This window comes from Hibiscus syriacus, unplaced genomic scaffold (assembly GCF_006381635.1).
Source record: "Hibiscus syriacus cultivar Baekdansim isolate YM2019G1 unplaced genomic scaffold, ASM638163v2 tig00111810_pilon, whole genome shotgun sequence".
NCBI classification, from domain to species: Eukaryota; Viridiplantae; Streptophyta; class Magnoliopsida; order Malvales; family Malvaceae; genus Hibiscus; species Hibiscus syriacus.
The window spans coordinates 1,773,587-1,796,642 of NW_024063186.1; the positions used below are offsets into that span (position 1 = coordinate 1,773,587).

General features: G+C 35.4%; 2 protein-coding genes across 2 annotated transcripts; both read left to right on the top strand.

Moving 5' to 3' along the window:
• The first annotated feature begins 3,303 nt into the window (after positions 1-3,303).
• LOC120171065 (cytochrome P450 81D11-like) lies at positions 3,304-22,028 on the top strand. Its single transcript, XM_039178865.1, has 3 exons — positions 3,304-3,347; positions 21,074-21,263; positions 21,378-22,028. Exons 2-3 carry the CDS (start codon positions 21,108-21,110, stop codon positions 22,011-22,013), a joined length of 792 nt encoding a protein of 263 aa, XP_039034796.1. The 5' UTR covers positions 3,304-3,347; positions 21,074-21,107; the 3' UTR covers positions 22,014-22,028.
• On the top strand, positions 7,371-20,911 carry LOC120171064 (cytochrome P450 81Q32-like). The gene is made up of 3 exons (XM_039178864.1): positions 7,371-8,290; positions 8,405-9,044; positions 20,786-20,911. The coding sequence occupies exons 1-3, from the start codon at positions 7,394-7,396 to the stop codon at positions 20,839-20,841; spliced, it is 1,593 nt and encodes a 530-aa protein (XP_039034795.1). The 5' UTR covers positions 7,371-7,393; the 3' UTR covers positions 20,842-20,911.
• Positions 22,029-23,056: the final 1,028 nt, after the last annotated feature.

Here is a 23,056-nt window from a genome sequence, read left to right on the forward strand (position 1 = left end):
TACTTGATTCTATGGTTGCCCTGTCTTTGTACATCACATTCTCATTGAAAATAACATATCTGCTTCTGATGATCTTCCGATTTTCATAGTCCCAAAATCGGTAATCGAACTCATCACCAAAATAACCAACAAAGACACATTTGTTGGACTTGGCATCAAGTTTACTTCTTTCAGCAGAATCTATGTGTACATAAGAAATACAACCAAACACTCTTAAGTGTGAAAGGTTTATTTCTTTCTTGCTCCAAACTTCCTCTGGTATTCTGCCATCCAAAGGAACTGAGGGCCCACGGTTGATCAGGTAAGTTACAGTATTGATAGCTTCAGCCCATAGAAATTTGGGTAATCCGGCATGTATCCTCATGCTTCTGGCACGTTCATTCAGAGTTCTGTTCATGCTCTCTGCTACGCCATTCTGTTGCGGTGTCATGGGAACTATCGTCTCCATCTTGATCCCATTGTTTGCGCAGAAATCTCTGAAACTACGATTTTTGTACTCTCCTCCATTGTCAGACCTCAACCCCTTGATTTTCAGACCAGTCTCATTTTCCATCATGGCTACCATTTTATGAAGGTATCAAAGACTTCTGATTTTTTCTTTAGAAAATAAACCCACACCTTCCTCGTAGAATCATCGATGAAGGTGACATAATATAATGAGCCTGCAAGAGATGGAACTGAAGATGGTCCCCATACATCAGTATGAACCAACTCTAACTTTTCTGCCTTGGGTGTCTTGCCAAACTTTGCAAAATTGACTTTCTTTTGTTTGCCAAAGATGCAATCCTCGCATAGTCCGACAACTACATTCTTTAGATCCGGTAACTTCCCTTTTGATAAAAGTGTCTTCATCCCTTTCTCGCTCATATGGCCAAGCCTTTGGTTCCATAGGTTTGATTTTCCATCAGCATCTATTCTCTAAGTTTGAGGTTACATAGAGAGTATCAGTCTTCTTATCACGAGCAATGACGAGTGCTCCTTTGGTAATCTTCCATTCACAACCTGAAAAGGTTGTACTATAACCTTCACCATCAAGCTGTCCTACAGAAATCAGATTTCTTTTGAGGCCATGAATATGTCTCACTCCTTTCAGCGTCCAAGTGGTCTGGTTTGACAACTTTAGTCGGAGGTCTCCTTTTCCGACGATCTTCAAGGTTTAATCATCAGCTAGATGAACCTTCCCAAAATCACCACTTACATAGTTCTCCATGATTTCTAGGCATGGGGTGGAGTGGAAAGATGCCCCTGAATCCAAGATCCATGATTCAATCGGACTGTTGACTATCACTCTGAATTTAGATCTGCCACGATTTGAATATCACTCTGAAGTTCTCCCTCTAGACTCCGTGTGCAAGATTGAGGAGGTTGATGCTTCACCCGATTCTCTTCGTCGAATTTCTTCGCTCAATACCAGATCCAGAACATCGTCGAATTTCAATTTACTGTTTCTTGACAAGCTGTTGACTGCTGTAATAGTAGCATTCCAGCTGTCTGGTAGAGATGATAAGAGAATTAAAGCTCGAACTTCATCATCGAATTCAATTTCCACGGAACTCAACTGGGTTGTGATTGTGTTGAGTTCATTTAAGTGTTGAGCCACTGATGCCCCTTTCGCCATCCGCAAATTGAATAATCCCCTCATCAAATGAACTTTGTTTGAGGCCGATGGCTTCTCATACATACTGGAGAGAGCCGCCATAAGACCCGTCGTGGTCTTTTCCTTTGCTATGTTGAAAGTAACATTGCAGAATAACGTCAGTCGGATAACTCCGAGGGCTTGTCTATCGAGAAGAGCCCAATCTTCATTCTTCATGCCCTCTGGTTGTTTTCCTGAGAGAGCTTGATATAGATTTTTCTGGTACAGAAAATCTTCAATCTGCATCTTCCAAAATCCAAAGTCCGCACCATCGAACTTTTCAATTTTCACCTTCCCTTCGTCTGCAGCCATCGCTCCCACTCGAATCTGGCTTCTTTGGATTGTTTCTAACAATTTGTACGAACCACCGTGTATTATAACACCTCCGTCGAAAAACTCGTATCGCCGACAAAATTTTACTATTCACGAAATTCACTATTCACGTGAATTGTAATGAATACTAACCTCGCAAAAATTGACAAAATTCACAACCAAAAGCTCTGATTACCAGTTGTTGGGAAATAAAACGAATACGAGTAATTTCCTTATAACCAGATTAGTGAGAATGCGAAATAAAAGCGGAAAAATAATACCCGAAATTGATAACGGAGTTCAACCAATTTTGCCTACCTCTCCAGACTGCTACAGATCTTTTACTAAGAGAGAAAATTTACAAGTATTTACAAAACACTCACTACTCACAAGAAAGCTCTCTAGTAATGGGATAAAGAAATGATTTTTGGGATTTTGAGATGATTTTGAAACTAAATGGGATAGGGTATTTATAGTTGAAGCTTGAGGACTAATCTTATAAATACACTAAACTTCAATGACTCAATTTGGTGATTATCCCTTCAAAATTTCAACAATAAACATGCCAAACTTTGACAAAACAATAGAAGCCGGCTGCTGCCATATTTCCTTGACTTTAACAAAGGCCCCATGTGATTTAACGTTCCTGGCATTATTTCCTGGATAACACTCGTAATGTAGAGACATTAGAACAAGGACCGCTGAAATTGATAAACGCTCATCTCAAATGGAAGAAACAACAATTCTTTACTTGTCTCTTTCCCTTGTCTTCTCCTATGTTTAAATATGTTGTTTCAAATAAAGAAACACTGCAAAAACATCCCTCCATGCCCACCTTCACTCCCCATACTCGGCCACCTTCACCTTCTCAAACCTCCTTCCCACCGTTTCTACCATTCTCTTTCTCAAAAATATGGTCCAATCTTCTCCCTTCGCCTCGGCTCTTGGTTTGCGGTGGTGGTTTCATCTTCCACCCGGCAGAGAAATGTTTCACTAAGAACGATGTAGTTTTGGCTAATCGTCCCAAGTTTATCATGGGGAAGTACTTGGGCTACAACTACACCACACTTACATCCCCATCCTATGGCGATCATTGGCGCAACTTACGTCGTATCGGCGCCATTGAAATCTACTCATCTAGCCGTCTCAACGCCTTTGCAGGCGTTCGATTGTTGCGTGACTAGCGTCGAGGGTTTGCAAGAGTGGACCTCAAGTCCATGCTTCGTGACTTGACGTTCAATAATATAATGAGGGTGCTTGCGGGGAAAAGTTACTACGGAGATGAAGTGATGGATGACGATTAAGCGAGCGAATTTAGGGAGATTATACCAGAGGCGGTTAGCTATGGCGGATCGGGAAATCCTGCAGATTTCTTGCCTGTGTTGAATTGGTTTGGAGGGTTTGAAAAGAAGGTGAAGAAGCTTGGGGAAAAGATGGACGGATTGATGCAAAAGTTGATAGATCAGCACCGATGTAAGAGGCTGGACAATAATAAAAATTACAACAACAACAATAATAATAGTACGATCGACCACCTTCTTAACTTGCAACAATCTGATCCTCATTACTATACTGATGAAATCATCAAAGGACTCATGTTGGTAAGTTGGAATCTTCTTTGTTCAAGTTCCATCGTTTCAATCATCAAAACCCATGTTAATATCGATAGGAATCTTTATATCACCATGTCAATAACAAGCATGAATGCTGTGCAGGTGCTAATATTTGCAGGAATTGATACATCAGCGGTGACCTTAGAATGGGCAATGTCCAATTGCTAAACCATCCAGTTGTATTGAGGAGCTCTAAAGCTGAAATAGACAGTGAAATAGGGGAATAAAATCTAATCGATGAATTGGATCTCCCAAAGCTGAAATATCTTCAAGGTATTATATGTTCGAGACTCTTAGATCATACCCTGCAGCCCCTCTTCTGCTCCCACACGTGCCATCTAGTGATTGCACCGTTGGTGGATACGATGTTCCGCGTAGCACGATCGTGTTGGTGAATGCATGAGAAATTAGGGGGGATCCAAAATCATGGGAGGATCCAACAAGTTTCAAGCCAGAGAGATTTGCGAATGATGAGAAATTAGGGGTAGATGATGATTTATGGACACACAAGCTAATGCCATTTGGGTTAGGAAGAAGGGCATGTCCAGGAGCAGGGTAAGCTCAACGAGTGGTGGGCTTAACCTTAGGAGCATTGATTCAATGCTTTGAGTGGGAAAGGATTGATGGCATGCCAGTTGATATGGTTGAAGGAAAAGGAGGCACCATGCCAAAAGCTCACCCGTTAAAGGCTTTGTGCAAAGCTCGCCCCATTGTGGATAGAACTTTTTATATTAATTAGTTTAGAGTTTTTATTAGAAAAAGTTAAATATTTTTATTGATTGTACGTAGTTATAATGATGAATACCATTTTTTGCGCAATTCGTCCTATTTCATACCTAATTATAGGGGTGTAAATGAGACGAGACATATCGTGAGTTACTCGAGATCGACTCGAACTCAAGCTCAACTCAAATTCTTAACAAGCCGAAACGAGCTACTTGATACTCGGCTCGAAAAACTCGTGAGCAGATCGAAAATATAATATATTAAGATTTTATTAAAAAATAAATTATTAATAATATTAACATTTATGTGTTGATTTTTTTTAAAATACAATAAGGCTTTCATGTATTTAAGGTTCATATTTAAGTTTGAGTTTGATTATTCAATCTTGTTAAGTTTAAGAGTTTTTTTTTATTGAACTGCTCACGAGCTTCAATTCAGGATTTCGAGTTTGAGTCGAGCTTAAAAATTTTAAGCTCGCGAGTTTTCGAGTCGAGTTGATCTCCATTTCAGAGCTTTCGAGTCGAATTGATCTCAATAATACTCGAGCTCGACTTAGCTCGTTTACACCCCAACCGGATTAAATGGGATGAGTACGGGTTTCACATGTGGTAAAGGTAAAAAAATTGGAGATAAAAATTAAATAAATAATGTCAAAAAATATTTATGCGTTTCACTAAATAGTTATTTTTAGTCTCTATTTTTTTTTAAGTATTTTGGTTCCCAATGTTTTATTTTAGAGCAAAATATTACCTAATGTTTGACTAAATAGTTACTTCCTCCCTTATTCTTTTTTGAAATATTTTGTTACCAACGTTTCAGTTTATGACAAAAAGATTCATATTTTAGAGCATTTATCGTTTTTAGAATTTTTTTATCATTATACCAAAATTAAACATGTCATGGATAATGGTACGGGTGTGAATATGACCTTGTATCCCTTCATCGTTATCGTCTCGCATTATTATTTGTATTTGGATACTATGTAAGAACTTTATTTTTAAAAATTTTGATATCGCGTTGAAGTTATATTTTAATTTATCAACTATAATATCATGATAATTTTTTATTATTATTATTAAACACTTTTATGTCTGTAATATTTCTAATATCTTGTGATTTTATAAATTAATCAGTAACTTAATTTATGTCATATTTTATCATAATAGTATACATTAAAAATATGTGCTATAATTATGAATTTTAATTTAATATCATACACACCCTATAGGTATAATAACTCAAACTCGAATCTTTAAAAAAAAATAATATCTTTTTACCATTGAATTATAAATCATTAGTTTTATTATTTGATTAAATTTTTTTATAAAAAACTATAAATAAAATTAACACATGCATTGAGTCACGAACTAGTTTAAACAGATTAAATTGCATAAAGTTAGTAATCTATGCATTCTAAATCATAAAGGTGAAATTATATTATTAAGATGGTCTCTTACTGAGTTTTAAAATCAATTTTTTTTAAATTTTAATCATAGTTATTTTAAATAATTAAATTTCATAAAATATATATTTAAAAATTATTTGATTAAATTTTTTTAGAATTATTTTTATATTTTTATTAATAATAAATTTTAAATAATAATAAGTTCACATTAAAAGATTTTGATAAAAAATTCAGCAATGAACAGAGAATAAATAATTAAAATAGTATAACTAGGGGTGATTAATGAGTTGAGTAGCTCGAATTTGACTCGGTAAAAACTAGACTCGAGACCTTAACGAGTTGAGTCGAACAAAGTCCAACTCGACTCGATAAGTTCACGAACATCTCGTTAATTTTTTATTTTAATATATTTGTAGATTGTTACTTTGAAGCTTAGACTTTAAAATTACTTCATACATTCTTTTGATAATTTTTTTAATTAAATTTACTAATTTATGTTTATATTAAGCTGGGGTGATGTATGAACGTCTAACTTGGTGTGATGGAGTTCTGTGTAAGGCAAATGGGGAGCTTCGTCTAATGTTCTTGGATCAACGGTTAAGTTGGGGATTGATTTTTCGGTCATTACGGGCATTAGAATATCGTTGGAAGTTCTAACTGAAGAAAAGGAGTTGGGTGCAGGGGAGTTCATGGTGGAAGGCGACTCAGAAATAGCTACGGATTGGGTGGAATTTCCACCTCATCGGCAATGGAACGGTGGTCTATGCTTCTGGAAGTGTACAGACTGAGGCGGAAAATTGAGTTCATTCATCTCAATCATTTTATTTTTTACCGAAGAGGAAATGGCTTATTCTCTCAGGTGGGAATTGAAGGTATGCTTAGAAGAGAGTTGGTCAAAGCTTGGTGGTAAGTGACTGGGGTTCTGGTTCTTTCTGTGATATTTTCTGATGTGATTGTTAGTATTGATAGTTATGATTTTGGTTTTTTGATTGCTGGAGCTATATATTGTTGGGTGCATGGATGCTGAAAATTTTTTGGCCATGTGTGGTGGTCTTGTAGCTGGGTTATAAGCGAGGTATTATAGTGTTGTATTTTGTTTAGTTTGGTTTAACAGTCGAGTTGAAGATTTGTTTTCCCATGGGTGTGAATACTCTTTTCTCCACATAGTATTAAGGAGGTTTTTAACAGGCTCATATTCAAGGTTAAGGCGTTTATGTTTAATAAATAAATTCTTTTTGCCCAGAAAAAAAGAATAAATTTTATCTATAGTTAAAAAAATAAAGTAAATTTCGGTTAACTTGATGAATGACGAATATCGAGTTTAACGAGTAACGAGCATAATTAATAACTAACTTAACGAGCAACGAATCGAGTCAAGTAATAAAACTTTTAATGAGCACAAATTAAGCACGCCATAACTCGCGATCTACTCGCTTGATAAACTGTAAGTATAACGTATGCAATGACGTCTAGCTGTAATTCAGATGCATGCATTAAGAAAAAAAAGAAAAGGACCCACAAGGACGCACAACGGTGAAAACTCACCTGCTTGAGGCCCCATGTGCCTCATCAGAACAAGATATAATTCTTTAAGATAATGTGAAAAAACTGACCACCACATAAAGGTCATCCACTTAAACACTCATATTCCCACTTACGTATAAAGCAGTTACCCCTGAAATTGATAAACGCCCATCTGAAATGGAAGAAACAACAATTCTTTACTCGTCTCTTTCCCTTATCTTCCTTCTCGTTTGTTTAAACTTGTTCAAATCAAAGAAACACCCCAAAAACCTCCCTCCATCCCCACTTTCACTCCCCATACTCGGCCACCTCCACCTCCTCAAACCGCCTGTCCACCGTTTCTACCACCGTCTTTCTCAAATATACGGTCCAGTCTTCTCCCTCCGCCTTGGCTCTCGGTTTGTAGTAGTGGTATCATCTTCGACCGTGGCGGAGGAATGCTTCACTAAGAACGATGTACTTTTGGCTAATCGTCCCAAGTTGATCATATGGAAGTACATCGGCTACAACTACACCTCAGTTACAGCCTCATCCTACGGTGATCATTGGCGCAACTTACGTCGTATCAGCGCCATTGAAATCTTCTCGTCTAGTCGTCTCAACGCCTTTGCGAGCATTCGGAAAGATGAGGTCCGGAGGTTGTTGGTGAAATTGTCGCGTGACTCGCGTCGAGGGTTTGCAAGAGTGGAGCTCAAGTCCATGCTTCATGACTTGACTTTCAATAACATAATGAGGATGCTTGCGGGGAAGAGGTACTACGGAGATGAAGTGATGGATGACGATGAAGCGAGCGAATTTAGGGAGCTTATAGCACAGGCGGTTAGCTATGCCGGATCGGGAAATCGTTCAGATTTCATGCCTTTGTTGAATTGGTTTGGAGGGTATGAGAAGAAGGTGAAGAAGCTTGGAGAAAAGATAGACGGATTGTTGCAAAAGTTAATAGATGAGCACCGGTGTAAGCAGCTGTATAATAATACTAATAATAATAATAATAGTACAATCGACCACCTTCTTAACTTGCAACAATCTGATCCTCATTACTATACCGATGAAATCATCAAAGGACTCATGTTGGTTAGTTGAAATCTTCTTTCTTCAAGTTCCATCGTTCCTATAATCAAAAACCATGTTAATATATATAGGATTCTTTATATCGCCTTGTCAATAACAAGCATGGTCATTTTGCAGGTGCTAATATTTGCAGGAACTGATACATCAGCAGTGACCTTAGAATGGGCAATGTCCAATTTGCTAAACCATCCAGTTGTATTGAGGAGGGCTAAAGCTGAAATAGACAGTGAAATAGGGGAAGAAAATCTGATAGATGAATCGGATCTCCCAAAGCTGAAATATCTTCAAGGTATTATATTTGAGACTCTTAGATTATACCCTGCAGCCCCTCTTCTGCTCCCACACGAGCCATCTAGTGATTGCACCGTTGGTGGATACGATGTTCCGCGTGGCACGATCGTGTTGGTGAATGCATGGTCCATTCATAGAGATCCAAAATCATGGGAAGATCCAACAAGTTTCAAGCCAGAGAGATTTGAAAATGATGAGAAATTAGGGGGAGAAGGTGACTTGGGGACTCACAATCTAATGCCATTTGGGTTAGGAAGAAGGGCATGTCCAGGAGCAGGGCAAGCTCAACGAGTGATGGGGTTAACCTTAGGAGCATTGATTCAATGCTTTGAGTGGGAAAGGATTGATGGCAACGCAATTGATATGGTTGAAGGAACAGGAGGCACCATGCCTAAAGCTCATCCCTTGAAGGCTTTGTGCAAAGCTCGCCCCATTGTGGATAGAACTTTTATACTAATTAGTTGGAGTTTTTTTATAGAAAAAAGTTGTATACTTTTATTGATTGTATTTAGTTATAATGAAGCAAATGGAATAATAACTTCTGAAGCACTTGTATTGGGATGTTATTAATACATGTTTTTGCGGAATTCGTCCTATTTTATACTAATATTTTAACACGTTTTCTTATTAAACGTTTTTAAGTCTTGTTCGTCTTAATATTAAATGTTTGTTATTTTTCTTTCTTTTATTTATGCTAAATTATAATTAATATTTTGAAGTTTATTTTAAATTTTAATTATATAAATAAAAAAATCAATAATAATAAATAGAAAATAATAATCAATTTTTTATTCTCACAAGTTAATTGTATAAAGATTTATATGATTTAAATTTTGAAATGGGATGATTTTACGTTTTATACTCTTAGCAAATCATAAGATGAGAATAGAAAAAAACTTGACGGGAACTAATGCAGAAGTAGCATCTCAAACTCGCCCAACCCTAATCTAGGATAAATTACTTAGTGTCGATGGCAACAAATGGGCTATCACGATTGTAACGAAACGAATTTTTGGGTCAACATTCGAGTGTTGAATCAAGGTTCAATTGAATTGATTGATCATAGAATGGAGTTTCCTTGGGTCAAATTTGAGTATAATCGTGTGAGTAATCATTTTAATTGGTGATAGAAGAGGGGTTTGAACTTGAGATGAAGGAAGAGGGGACCCAGAGGGCAATTTTCTGAATAAAGAAAATTGTGCCTAATTTAGTAGGATTTTAATCTAACTTGCTCTAACTTTATGGGGCAATTTGCATAGCCCCTTTTTTCTTCTCTTGCCTAAACTTTATCCTTCATAGCTCTCCATTTTCATCTTCCTTTATCTATTTACTCAAGCAAAAACTACAACAAAGCTGCAATCTTTCTTCTTCCTCTACATCAATCTAAAAATCCAAGGTAAGAATCATGATCTATGAATTATGAGCTCCAAGATAAGCTCATCATCTTCTTCTATAGTGACCATGAGCTCATTTTGGGTTTTACAAAAGCTTAAGCTCCAAGAGTTCCTCCAATATTTTCATTCGAATTATATGTAACCTAATTGTTTTTTAGCCAGTTATAATAATCATTTCAATGTCGAAATAATTTTTGTGGCTTTGGATTAGTGAAAGTGTCGTGTGAAAGCCCCAAGGGCAAGAGCAGGGAGGATTCGGCTCTAGGTGAGCTATAAAGGTTTTGAATTGCTTAGAAGTTGAGGTAACACACCCTTGACTCCACCTTACTACTTGTAGATCATATACATTAGTTTGTTTGCTTGTATTAGGCGGTTAGAGCATATTGTTTGGTTTTGGTGTTCATAGATTGTAGAGAAAGATTTGGACGTTAGAAATAAATGAATATTATGTTTTTTATGATCCCTCAATACTTCTATAAGCTTTATTAATCAAATTAGTCCTTGAACCAACTGTTTTGGATGAGTTTGGGTTGATTTTCATGTGAAACAAGCCAATTATGAGTTTGAGTATTGGTACCATATGAATTAATATCGACACTATTATTCAAAGGAAAAAAAGTAGATTTTTTTAAGGGGTATCGATGCATGTTCATAAGGTATCGATATTGTTCGTTTTATATCAATACCAAAGACTTGGTATCAATATTAGGGGTATTTTAAACCAATATTGGGGCTAGTTTTGGTAGCAATACTTAAAGGAAGTATTGATACCCCATAGGTGAGTATCGATACTCAAGGCATGATATTGACAATAATGATTATTAAGTAAACTTTAAGGCTATTTTAGGTACCGGTATTCAAGGAGAGTATCAATAGCTATGTGTCGGTATCTATACCATCAGTGGAATTTGGTTAATGAACATTGAATTATCTATAAGAGCTTGAGAGTGATGAGTCTATCAATTAAAAACTTAAAATTGGAAACTTAAGAATATGTGAATGATTAATAGCATGGAGTTTAATGATGTGTTGAAAAGAATAAGAACATTATGATAAGAGGTTTTTATAAAATTATGTCTTTGCTTGACACTCAAGAAATAAAGAGGACACTTGAGTTATTTATTTATGACGATCGTCTGATGTGTTTGATGGGTTATTCGGATATCCTAAGAGTCATTCCAAGTCACTTAAAGTAATGATAGTCGAATGTTGATATAATGCTCTTGTGACCTAAAATCATTCAGATATTCTAGAGTTGTAGATTAGTTGGATGTACGTTCTTGATGCGTATGTCAAACAAGTTTTAGTTGAGGTATTTATCCATCGAGGGGTCATTTGGATGTGCGTTCTTAATGCATGAGTGACCCGGGTTGCATCCAAAGTATCAACGTTGTGGGCTAGATGAGTAGGAGTGTCATATGTTATGATAACCTTATACTCACTACTAGAAAAAACCCCTTTAATGACGTGCAATGCGCGTCATCTATGGGTGCAGATGACACACAAATTCGCGTCATTGAAGCCACCGACATAAATATCAGATGACGTGCAATTGTGCGTCATAAATCTATGGCGCGCATTTATGACGAGCATTGCGCGTCATTGAAGCCCCGTCATAAATGAAAATGACACACATTTTTGTGTCATAAATTTATGACACGCATGTATGACTTACATTGCGTGTCATTGAAGCCCCCATCATAAATGAAGATGACACACATTCGTGTGTCGTGATTATATTTCGTAAATTATATATATTGTAGATTGACAAATAATCAAACTAAATCACATTTAATGCCTCATAATACTAAATATATATATCATTTTTATATATAAGCAATCCATTTGCATACAATATATTCACATTAAGTTATAAAAAATATTGTAATCATTTGTCGATACAAGGAACATATAAAAACAAATTAAAAAACAAAAACCTGATTCAGCCATTAATCACACAGTAACTTCATAATCCTACTACAGTAAACTTGAACATCTAAAAACTAACAAAAGCAAAATATATTCATTCAAAAGTTGAAGGAATATAATGAATACAGAACCTTTTACAGCAAAAAGTACCATAGTCTCATCTGCATCCCCCTCTTTGTTCTCTTCTTCTATCTTTTCAGAATCAGAAAGCAAACCTCCAGCTTTCTCCAAGCGTTCTTCTAGGGAATCTTCAAGTAACTATGAGAAGTATAAGAAGCTCAAAGTTAAAAAAAATATTAGAAATATGTGAACAAGTATGAAAATGCGTATTTAAGTGGAGTACAAATAGGATTCAGTATAGAGTTGATGGCAACAATAACCCTTTTACTTTCACTAATGGAAGGAGAATTATATCTGTTAAATCCATGTATAATTATAAGACCAGTTCAGCAACTCACTCCCCAGAAGAAACTGCAAGGAAACAAAGAAAACAATATTCAAACAACACCTCTTTTGCATACGTAACATGCAGAATATGAACAATGAAAATGGCATCACCTTGAAAGTTAATGTGTTCATTGATGACCCCAAGCATTGTAGTGGATTGCGTTTTATGTAAATATTGCAACAGAAGATCATATGAATATTGTCGAAGTGATTGACAACAAATTCAGCAGTAAATGAGGAAACAAATAGATTCTTTTCTTATCTATTAGCAGTTACCAAAGAAACAATTTAAGGCTTTTACCTGACATATTTTGATGTTAACATTAGATAAGTACGATGATTAAATATATTGTGTTTTACTAAAATTAAAATTAAGCACTTACATTATATAACAAGTAATCGCAGAACTGGGATTTTTCTATCTCCTGATTAAGTGAACGGTCTGTTAATGCCCTTATTTTACTCTGCCTAAGAGAATGAGAAAATTCCATCTTCTGATAGAAAAAACATCTAGGTAGCAGCATTATATAAGAGAAAAATGATTCAAACCTTCAATATATAATTGTATGCTATTGCACCCATTGAAGCTGAAGTGATACCCTCACAGTTGTCAAGCTTAAGAATCGTTAACATTGGTAGTCTTACAGACTTCATAGAAAGCGGCACTAATTAGAACTAAATTAACCATTTGCAAAAACTGACCTCAAGAGATATGTTAGGACAATATGAAGAATTCAGAACATGGAGAACAGAACAAGAGCGAGTTATTTTTTGCAATGCTTCATCACTAACACACGAACAATTTGACATGTCTAAAGAATCTAATTGAGGGCAAGAAGTCACTGCGGAACGAATTACTGCATCTGTAAGTTTATGGCATGCACTTATATCAAGCAGCTGTAAAAGGGGGCAATTAAGGGCTGCTTGTGCCATATTACTACGTTTCAAGGAAAAACTCTTTAAAAGTGGGAACCTACAAAAGATCAGATGTTAGCATAACGGAAGAACAGATTGACATCAAAATATAGTTTACAATCAAATCTAGATTTTGCTTCACCTGATGGATATGCGCATCACACGGTATTTAGTTACTTTCATATCACATAACCTATCATGGTTAATAAGTATCTCTTAACCACCATCACCGAGAATAGCATCATTCACATCCAAACTCCTTAACATACCACACTCAATCAATGCATGGAAAAAAGCATCCCCTAGTAGCCCTTTTCCCAATGTTAAAGCCTTAAGATTTCTACCAATCAGAAATTTTTATACACATTAATAAGAGGCTGTGCAAAATTCATTTTATTAGAACATAAAATATGTCAACAAAATATTATCGTGATGAATGGACAACTTTCATAACAAGAAGTTGCATGCTAGGAGTGCCACTCAGGTTCACTTCAGTGGAATTTGGATATCTTTGACAAATGTCATTAACTACAAGATCAAAATGCAATGTTATTGCAGTATGGCATCCAGTTTCATTACATCAATGTACCATTTTCTCTTGCAAAATAATATTATAATCGAATACCCATATAATTTTATTATCTAAAAAATAGTGTCGACTCCAAGCAATTTGTAAACTTTGTTTGGAGTAGATTGTTTAAAATAAATGAGAACTAAGTAAAGATATTGAGAAAATCTGAGACTCACATTGTTCAAGAGATATATTCCGGTTTTCCAAGTTCAAACACCTCCAAAAATCCTCATGAGCACTAGCTGATCGCCATTGCCTACAAATCATGGCAGCATTACAAAGATTACGTTGATCCAAGAAGGAGAACATGCAAATAAACGGACGAGCCCTTTGTTCCTGTTCGTTTATTTAATTAAACGAACACGCAATTTTGTTAATGTTTATTCGTTTAATAAATAAACGAACATAAATGAACTTCTCGCTAAACAATTTACGAATGATTTATTAAACGTTTGTTTGGTTTGCAGTCTTAGCTATTATCATTTCATTAAATCATAATAATATCAATTTAAACAAACATTTATAATTATTACAATTTTTAAAACAATTTCAAACAATAATGTCCAAATTTATTTTATTTTAGAATTAACATTTCAACTACAATTCCAAGGGTCAATATTGATCACACTACAAATGGCTACATAATCAAAATAAAGAGAAAGGGGAAAAAGTGAGACTTACCTGATAAAGCTTCTCCGGGTCACAAGGATCTGGTTGTTTCAGAAATATAGCATTAATGGCCGACTTCAGTTTTGCCCATGTTTCCTCCTCAAAATTTGTAGGCAATGTCGGTTTTGCTACAGAGAGCCAGGAGAAGTTAAAGTTGAATCAGAAACCCTTATGAGTATATTTTCAAAGTATTATCATTGTTAGCAAATGCAATGTTGTTCTAGTTTCTTATAATTAGTTCATATAAACAATAGATAACCAGATTTGCATAGAAAACCAAAAATACTTCAAACCTGATTACAGTTCCTTGCAAGTAGACTTATTAATATGATATATCAATACCTGCTAACTAAAATCCATATTTAGCTGTTTGGAAAGATGAAGTAACTTATTATACTTATGCAAGCACGCATCAAATATGCTAACAAAGAAATATGTTTCAATTTACACAGCCTAAATGACATAATCCAATTTTAATTAATTAGTGTTAGCTTAGTATAACAGTAAAAGCAATAAACATAAATTTGCCTATCCTAAGATCTTAAGACCAAACAAAATCCGTAGTTTCCAAAATTCACCTCCTCTAATCCCCAATTTTTTCATTCCAAAAATGACCCAACAACCAAAGCCACTAAATTCCTAAGATCAAATTATCTAATTAACTGAAAATAAGAAAATCTTATATAAAAAAAACCCATATAATAAATTATACAACAAATGAGATCAATTAAAAGGAAACACAAACCTTTAACGAGTTTGATGATGAGCTTTTTGGTGGGTTGAGGTGGGATAGCCTTTTTGCGAGATAAATTAGCGGCTGCGGGAGTAAGGGCATCGTCGGACTTGGAATGATAGTCGAGGGCCATAGACGAATGGTCGAAAACCAAATAAGAAGAAGAAGAGGGTCGATTTGTCTGTTTAAAGTTGTAAATGCAACTAAACAGAAAACAAAAGAAAATAAATCGCACGGGCATTAGCGAACAAGAGAGTGGGATCATTGTGAGGATGAGGCGGAAGGAGAAACGGTGCCGCGGTGGAAGAGACGGAGATCCTCGAGTTCATCGGAGGTGGAAATGGGCGGCAGAGGCTGGGGATTCAAACTCGGGCCTAACAAGAAGAAGAGAATTGAGATGAAAAGCAGGAGAGAAAAGGAGAGAATGAAAGGAGTGGAAAACATTAGGCGTGTACTGATTATCGAGGGGGGAAGAAGCGGGAAAATGAAAATTATGGGGAAATTAAAATATGAATTTTAGAGATAACACACAATTAAAAAATGTATTCTGTGTTTTTGTAAATTTTTTGGATTATGACTATTAAATATGACACACATTATTGTAAGTCATAAATCGTTCAGATTTTAAGAAACATGACATTTTTTATGACACACATTTTTTGCAAGTCATAAATTAGCGTGTGTCATCGTTCGTGTGTCATTAAAGGTATATTTTCTTGTAGTGACTATTATAATACATATGTAGACACCCATTTTTGTTCGGAGTTACTCTAAGGATTTTTATTATATAGTATATAAATATATATATAGTTTTTGAAAAATATATAGTGTATATATATATAATATGATTTTGAAAATATATAATGTATATAGTTTTTTAAAATCTATAGTTTTCATATATATATATATATATATTTGGCCACTTCAACCCTAAATCGAGAAATGATCCTCTTCACATGATCTTATCTACTCCGAGAGATATATATATATATATTTGGCCACTTCAACCCTAAATCGAGAAATGATCCTCTTCACATTATCTTATCTACTCATGATCTTACCTACTCCGGGTTATTATGATATTATACTTACCTTGAATCCACTCAAAAATTTAAGATTAAAGTTCTTATTTAACCAAGCTCAAAAATTTTAATTTGGAACATAAACTTTTCCGGTTATCAAACAGAAAATTAAACAAAAACTTTAAACCAAAACTAAAAATAAAATTTAGAACACAACCTTAAATCAAAATTAAACACAAAATCTCTAGGTTTATATTAAACAAAAATATAACACCATAGATCAGTACAACACACAGTCGACCGATTAGAATACCATACAGAACCACCAGAGTGGCTAACTAAAATTTTGCTTTTTAACTTTCCATTTAAAACAACCGTTTGTAATACTCATGCTTAGATAAATCAAACACAATTTAAATACAAGATTTTACATCAGGAGCTCCCAAAAATAATAATTCAAATCATACAGACCACTGTTTAAAATAAGTTACAACTTTAATATACAAAATGGGGTTTACAAATATACATGCCCTCTAAAGAAAAACATGAGACACACTCTGCACTAGTATGATCTGGATAACTGCGGGCAAAAAGGTCCTCAGACTTTTCCTCGACTAACATACGTAAGGAAACAAATTCCAAACGTTGAGCTAACTAGCCCCGTGTCACACTAACAACTAAGTCATACTAAAAGTGTTCATGACATGCTGAAGCTAATTGATAAACTACAATAGTGAGTATACTTGTATACTGCACTCTATACTCTATAATAGACATCATGGTGCGATTGAGAGTTTTGTATCTAGGAGCTCACACACCCCTCTAGTCTACCGAGGATGGTGCTCAGAATTCCTGCATCGGTCAACACCCTCGATTAGTCCACTCCTTGAGTGTCGGAGCTTGCGCTCAAGCTACTCAGCTTAAAGTGCATCGCGCACAACCTAAGGATTTATCCGGACTTATTCTATACTTCCAAATGAACTCGGGTGTCCTGATCGTTTCCCGAACATCAATCAAGGCTAGTTTTATGTCACCCTAATTTATCTCGTTTCTAATTGTGATTAAACATCATTAATGTTCACACTTGTAGTGTTATTTAATGATATACTGAAGTGTTGGGTACCTCGAGTGTAATTCCCTTAAAAACTGACTTTCTTGCCCAAAACAAACTGTTGGTATCGATATTGACCCTTAAGTATTGATACCTTTGACTCAGTATCAATACTTTATGTAAGTATCGATACTGAAAAGGCTACTGGCTCGACCTGCATAAGGAACCAATTTTTCCCAAAAAATCATGATTTTTCCCAGAAATGAAGAACAAGTCTTGATACTGACTCGACCTGCATAAGGAACCAATTTTTCACGAAAATCTTTATTTTCCTATCCCAAAAACCCTAAAGAGGTCCCTAAACATTATTAATGTTTTATGCAAATACAAAAGAGCATAAATAAGGCTTTTATCATATATAACTCTAAAACATAAAATCTACCATGAGAATGCTTATCATGCTCAAACTCAACCATTATACCATCTTACTCTTCTAATGACTCACTAATGGTATAGAAGAGTTGTGAATGTGTTACCTTGCTTCCTTAATGGCTAGGACTCTCCCCAATCAACCAAGGTTCAAATTTTCTTTTCCTCTAGCTTGAGAGCTTTATCCTACCTCCTTCACTAAACAAAAGTGAGAAAAGGGAATACTAATTCATCTAGCGGTTGGATGCAAACTAAATAAACTCCATATAACCCAAATCATAACTAGAATCCATTGATTCCCTTAAACTTCTCCAAACCCATTTTTGGTTCAATGCTTAAAAACTTGTGAAATGAAGCTCAAAATGAAGCTAGAAGGATGAGGGTTAATAATCTTACCATGGATTGATCCAACTAGGCTTGAATTTCTTTGAGTTTCACGCTTTAGGAAGGATGAAGAAGAAAGAATGATGAGAAGATGGGAAGAGTATTTGGTGAGCTAAGTAAGGGGTGGTTCACGTGAAAAACATAAATTTAAGGAGGGGTTTCAGTTTTTAAAACAATCAAGGGGAAAATTGCACTTTTGACCCCTCAACTCCTATTTCATACAAAATTGCTTAAAAATTGTAAAAATAGTTTGAGGGCCATATTATTATTTTTTTGGGAAAAATGGTTCGAGGGCCTCACGTACCATTAATTCTTCTTAAATATACAATAGAAAACAAACATTTACCTAAACTGAATTATATCATTCAAATAACTATTATATATATTTTTATTTTTATGAGATGATTACAATGAATTATTTTTTTTAGAATTTTTCTTAGTCTATGACAATTTATACACACATATGAGTGTAAATGAACAGAACGTTCGATGAATTGTTAATGAATCGTCCATATAACATTCGTTTATTAAGCTAAATAAATGAGTATATACAAAATCTTTATGTTCATTTAATAAATGAATATAAGTGTGTTCGGCTCATTTATGTTCACAAATAAGCCGTTCGTTTACGTTCTTCAACAAGCTCATTTCAAAGCTCATTAACTTTTTTTACATTTTTGAAAATCGATGAATGTAGGGACTAAATTCAACATGAAATTTGGAGTTTAAACTACAAAGCTTAAGGAGTTTAAGCGGTAGTGGCGTAGGTTTACCATTTTTTGCTTTCAAATGAACATGTTCTCAAATATATAAATGAACACCAAAATAAACATATAAACGAATGTCAAACAAACATGTTCACAAACGCTAAACGAACATGTTCACAAAACATATAAATTAACATGTTCGTGAAAGTTAAATGAAAGAAAACAAACACCTTAATAAATAAATAAATGAACACGAACATGATATTAAAAATTTAAACGAATGCGAACTGAACAAGGACACCTTTAAAAATAAACAAACGAACATAAGTGTTTTATTATAAATAATTAGTTCAAGCCTAGTTCATTTACACTCATATACACACATTGCAAATAAAACTACTCAAGCTTGAATCCTCTAAGAAGAATAACATTTGTTTTCATCATTAAGCTCACTCAATGAATCTCATGATCGTTATGTTAATTTATAAATAATTAAACTTTTATTATATGATCAAACTTTTTTTTATAAGGATGGCAAATGGATGGGACGAGTGTGGATACCCCTTCTTTCATCCCCATACTCATTTAATATTTTTGTATATCCACCTACCTTGGTGATGGGTAAAATTTTTAAACTCACACTCGCTCACGTGGATACATTCTCAAATTCATCCCCACACCCACTACCCAAATAGATACTCATTACTCATCTTGTACTCATCTGTATTCACCCATACCCGTCAATTTGATATAGAAGAAATGACAATCTTTAATTTTAAAAATGTTTATAGCCTAAGATTTGGTTAAATTACAAATCATGTCCAATAAAACTTTAATATTTACAGAATAGTCTCTAAAATTATACCTAAATTCATTATGGTCCAAAATTTATATGGTGTGTAGCTAGTGAGCAGGCGAATGTGGGGCAGGCGAATGTGGGGCAGACAATGTCTCAAACCCATCACCTACCCACTATCCACGATGAGTATGACTGCTTAGATCCACACCCGCTTGCTACCTTCTAAACTTATACTCATCCTCGCCCCAATTAGAACAAGTATTGTGCGAAAACTACAAAATTGTATCTGTCTGTCTTCCCTATTTTTTTCATATATATATATAATTAACAAATTTATCATATGAGTCATGAACTAGTTTAAACTTTATTAAATTACATAAAATAGTTAATTTAGATATTCTAAATCATAAAGGTGAAATTATAATAATGAGAAGATTATAACGTATGCTCTGACGTCTAGCTGTAATTCACATGTATGCATTAAGAAAAAAACAAAAGAAAAGGACACCATAAATGTCAATTTGTCTTTTTTTTCTTTCGGAGTGAATATTTGGCATTACGCTAACAAAGATGCACAAATGTAAAAAATCACCTAGTGGAGGTCCCATAAAATATAAAAATACTGGCCACCATAAGTCCATCCACTTGAACATTATTGGCATTATTTTATTGATAACACTCGTATTCCCTTTTATATATAAAACAATTTCTGCTGAAATTGATAAACGCTTATCTCAAATGGAAGTAACAACAATTATTTACTCATCTCTTTCCCTAATCTTCCTTCTCCTTTGTTTAAACTTGTTGTTCCAGTCAAAGAAACTCCCCAAAAACCTCCCTCCATCCCCACCTTCACTCCCCATACTCGGCCACCTCCACCTCCTTAAACCTCCTGTCCACCGTTTCTACCATTCTCTTTCTCAAAAATATGGTCCAATCTTCTCCCTTCGCCTTGGCTCTCGGCTTGTGGTGATTGTTTCATCTTCCACCGCGGCGGAGGAATGCTTCACCAAGAACGATGTACTTTTGGCTAATCGTCCCAATTTGATCATATGGAAGTACTTAGGCTACAACTACACCACAATTACATCTTCATCCTACGGTGATCATTGGCGCAACTTACGTCGCATCGGCGCCATTGAAATCTTCTCGTCTAGTCGTCTCAATGCCTTTGCGAGCATCCGGAAAGATGAGGTCCGGCGGTTGTTGGTGAAATTGTCGCGTGACTCGCGTCGAGGATTTGCAATAGTGGAGCTCAAGTCCATGCTTCATGACTTGACGTTCAATAATATAATGAGGATGCTTGCGGGGAAGAGGTACTACGGAGACGAAGTGATGGATGACGATGAAGCGAGCGTATTTAGGGAGCTTATAGAACAGACGGCTAGCTATGCGGGATCGGGAAATCGTTCTGATTTCATGCCTGTGTTGAATTGGTTTGAAGGGTATGAGAAGAAGGTGAAGAAGCTTGGGGAAAAGATGGACAGATTGTTGCAAAAGTTGATAGATGAGCACCGATATAAGAAGCTGGAAAATAATAATAATATATATAATAGTACGATCGATCATCTTCTTAACTTGCAACAATCTGATCCTCATTACTATACTGATGAAATAATCAAAGGGCTTATGTTGGTTAGTTCAAATCTTCTTTCTTCTAGTTCCATCGTTTCAATAATAAAAAACCATGTTAATATAAATAGGATTCTTTATATCGCCATGTAAATAACAAGCATGGTTATTTTGCAGGTGCTAATATTTGCAGGAACTGATACATCAGCAGTGACCTTAGAATGGGCAATGTCCAATTTGCTAAACCATCCAGAAGTATTGAGGAGGGCTAAAGCTGAAATAGACAGTGAGATAGGGGAAGAAAATCTGATCGATGAATCGGACCTCCCAAAGCTGAAATATCTTCAAAGTATTATACATGAGACACTTAGATTATACCCTGCAGTCCCTCTTCTGCTCCCACACGTGCCATCTAGTGATTGCACCATTGGTGGATACGATGTTCCGCGTGGCACGATCGTGTTGGTAAATGCATGGTCTATTCATAGGGATCCAAATTCATGGGAGGACCCAACAAGTTTCAAGCCAGAGAGATTTGAGAATGATGAGAAATTAGGGGGAGATGATGATTTAGGGACTCACAAGCTAATGCCATTTGGGTTAGGAAGAAGGGCATGCCCAGGAGCAGGGCAAGCTCAAAGAGTGGTGGGGTTAACCTTAGGAGCATTGATTCAATGCTTTGAGTGGGAAAGGATTGATGGCAAAGTGATTGATATGGTTGAAGGAAGAGGAGGCACCATGCCTAAAGCTCATCCGTTGAAGGCTTTGTGCAAAGCTCGCCCCATTGTGTATAGAACGTTTTATACTAATTAGTTTGTAGGGTTTTTTTTTATTAAAACATGTTAAATATTGTTATTGATTGTATGGAGTTATAACCAAGCATGTGGAATATTAACTTATGTAGCTCTTGAATGGGGATATCAGTGGGATGAATTTTGCGAAATCTGTTTTAATTTGTATCCAGATGAATACAGATTTTAGGGGTGGTAGAGATGAAAATAGAGATGAAAATTAGGTTTGCTGTACGTGGTGGTGTAGGAGTGAATATGATCCAGTACTTATCTCATCTCTCTCCGCTCTGTATCATCGTTAGCATTTAGATATTATGTACGAATTTTATTCAATAATTAAATACGAAAAGCATTCGGACCTCTGACTAAATATCTCAAGATATGTCCTGTTGTTAACAAATTTAAACCTATGGCTGGTGTGCCTTGGTAAAAAGACAAACTCATGCCTAACATAGATTGAAGATTGCAGCATCTTATCTAAGCTCAGGTTGAACATTTAGGGACATGAAAGCGAGAGCAGCAGCTAGCTCTGTAGAGGCGAATTACACTCTTTTCAAGCATTTATATCTGGATTCCAATTTGTAACACTGCAATTAACAAAAAATTATGCCGCAATAAAGCTGCAACTAACATCCAAATTACCCTAAATATAAAATTACATAGATTTTTTGAAACAAATCATGCCCACAGTAGTCGTTACGCATTACGTAATATCCGCAACCACGATACCGCAATAACATCCGTGACGGAATGCAATAGGAATTTAATACTATGGCCCTACTAAGTCTAATAAAGTTCTCTATCCTCCCTCATTTTTTATTTATATTGGATTTAGCTAACTCGAAAGCATGCATTTATCTGACTACATATACACCTTTCTTCCCTTTCTCCTTTTTCCTCTATTTTACTAGTTTTTTTCTTTTCTTTTCTTTAATTAAGAGAGATCAAACGAGCCCATGTAGACATCGTTTTACAATAAGGAGGACCAAATATAAGTCTTGATGAACAGCTGGTGGAGAATCATGAACGTCCAAGGAACACTGGTGGGGACTGCTTCCACCAATC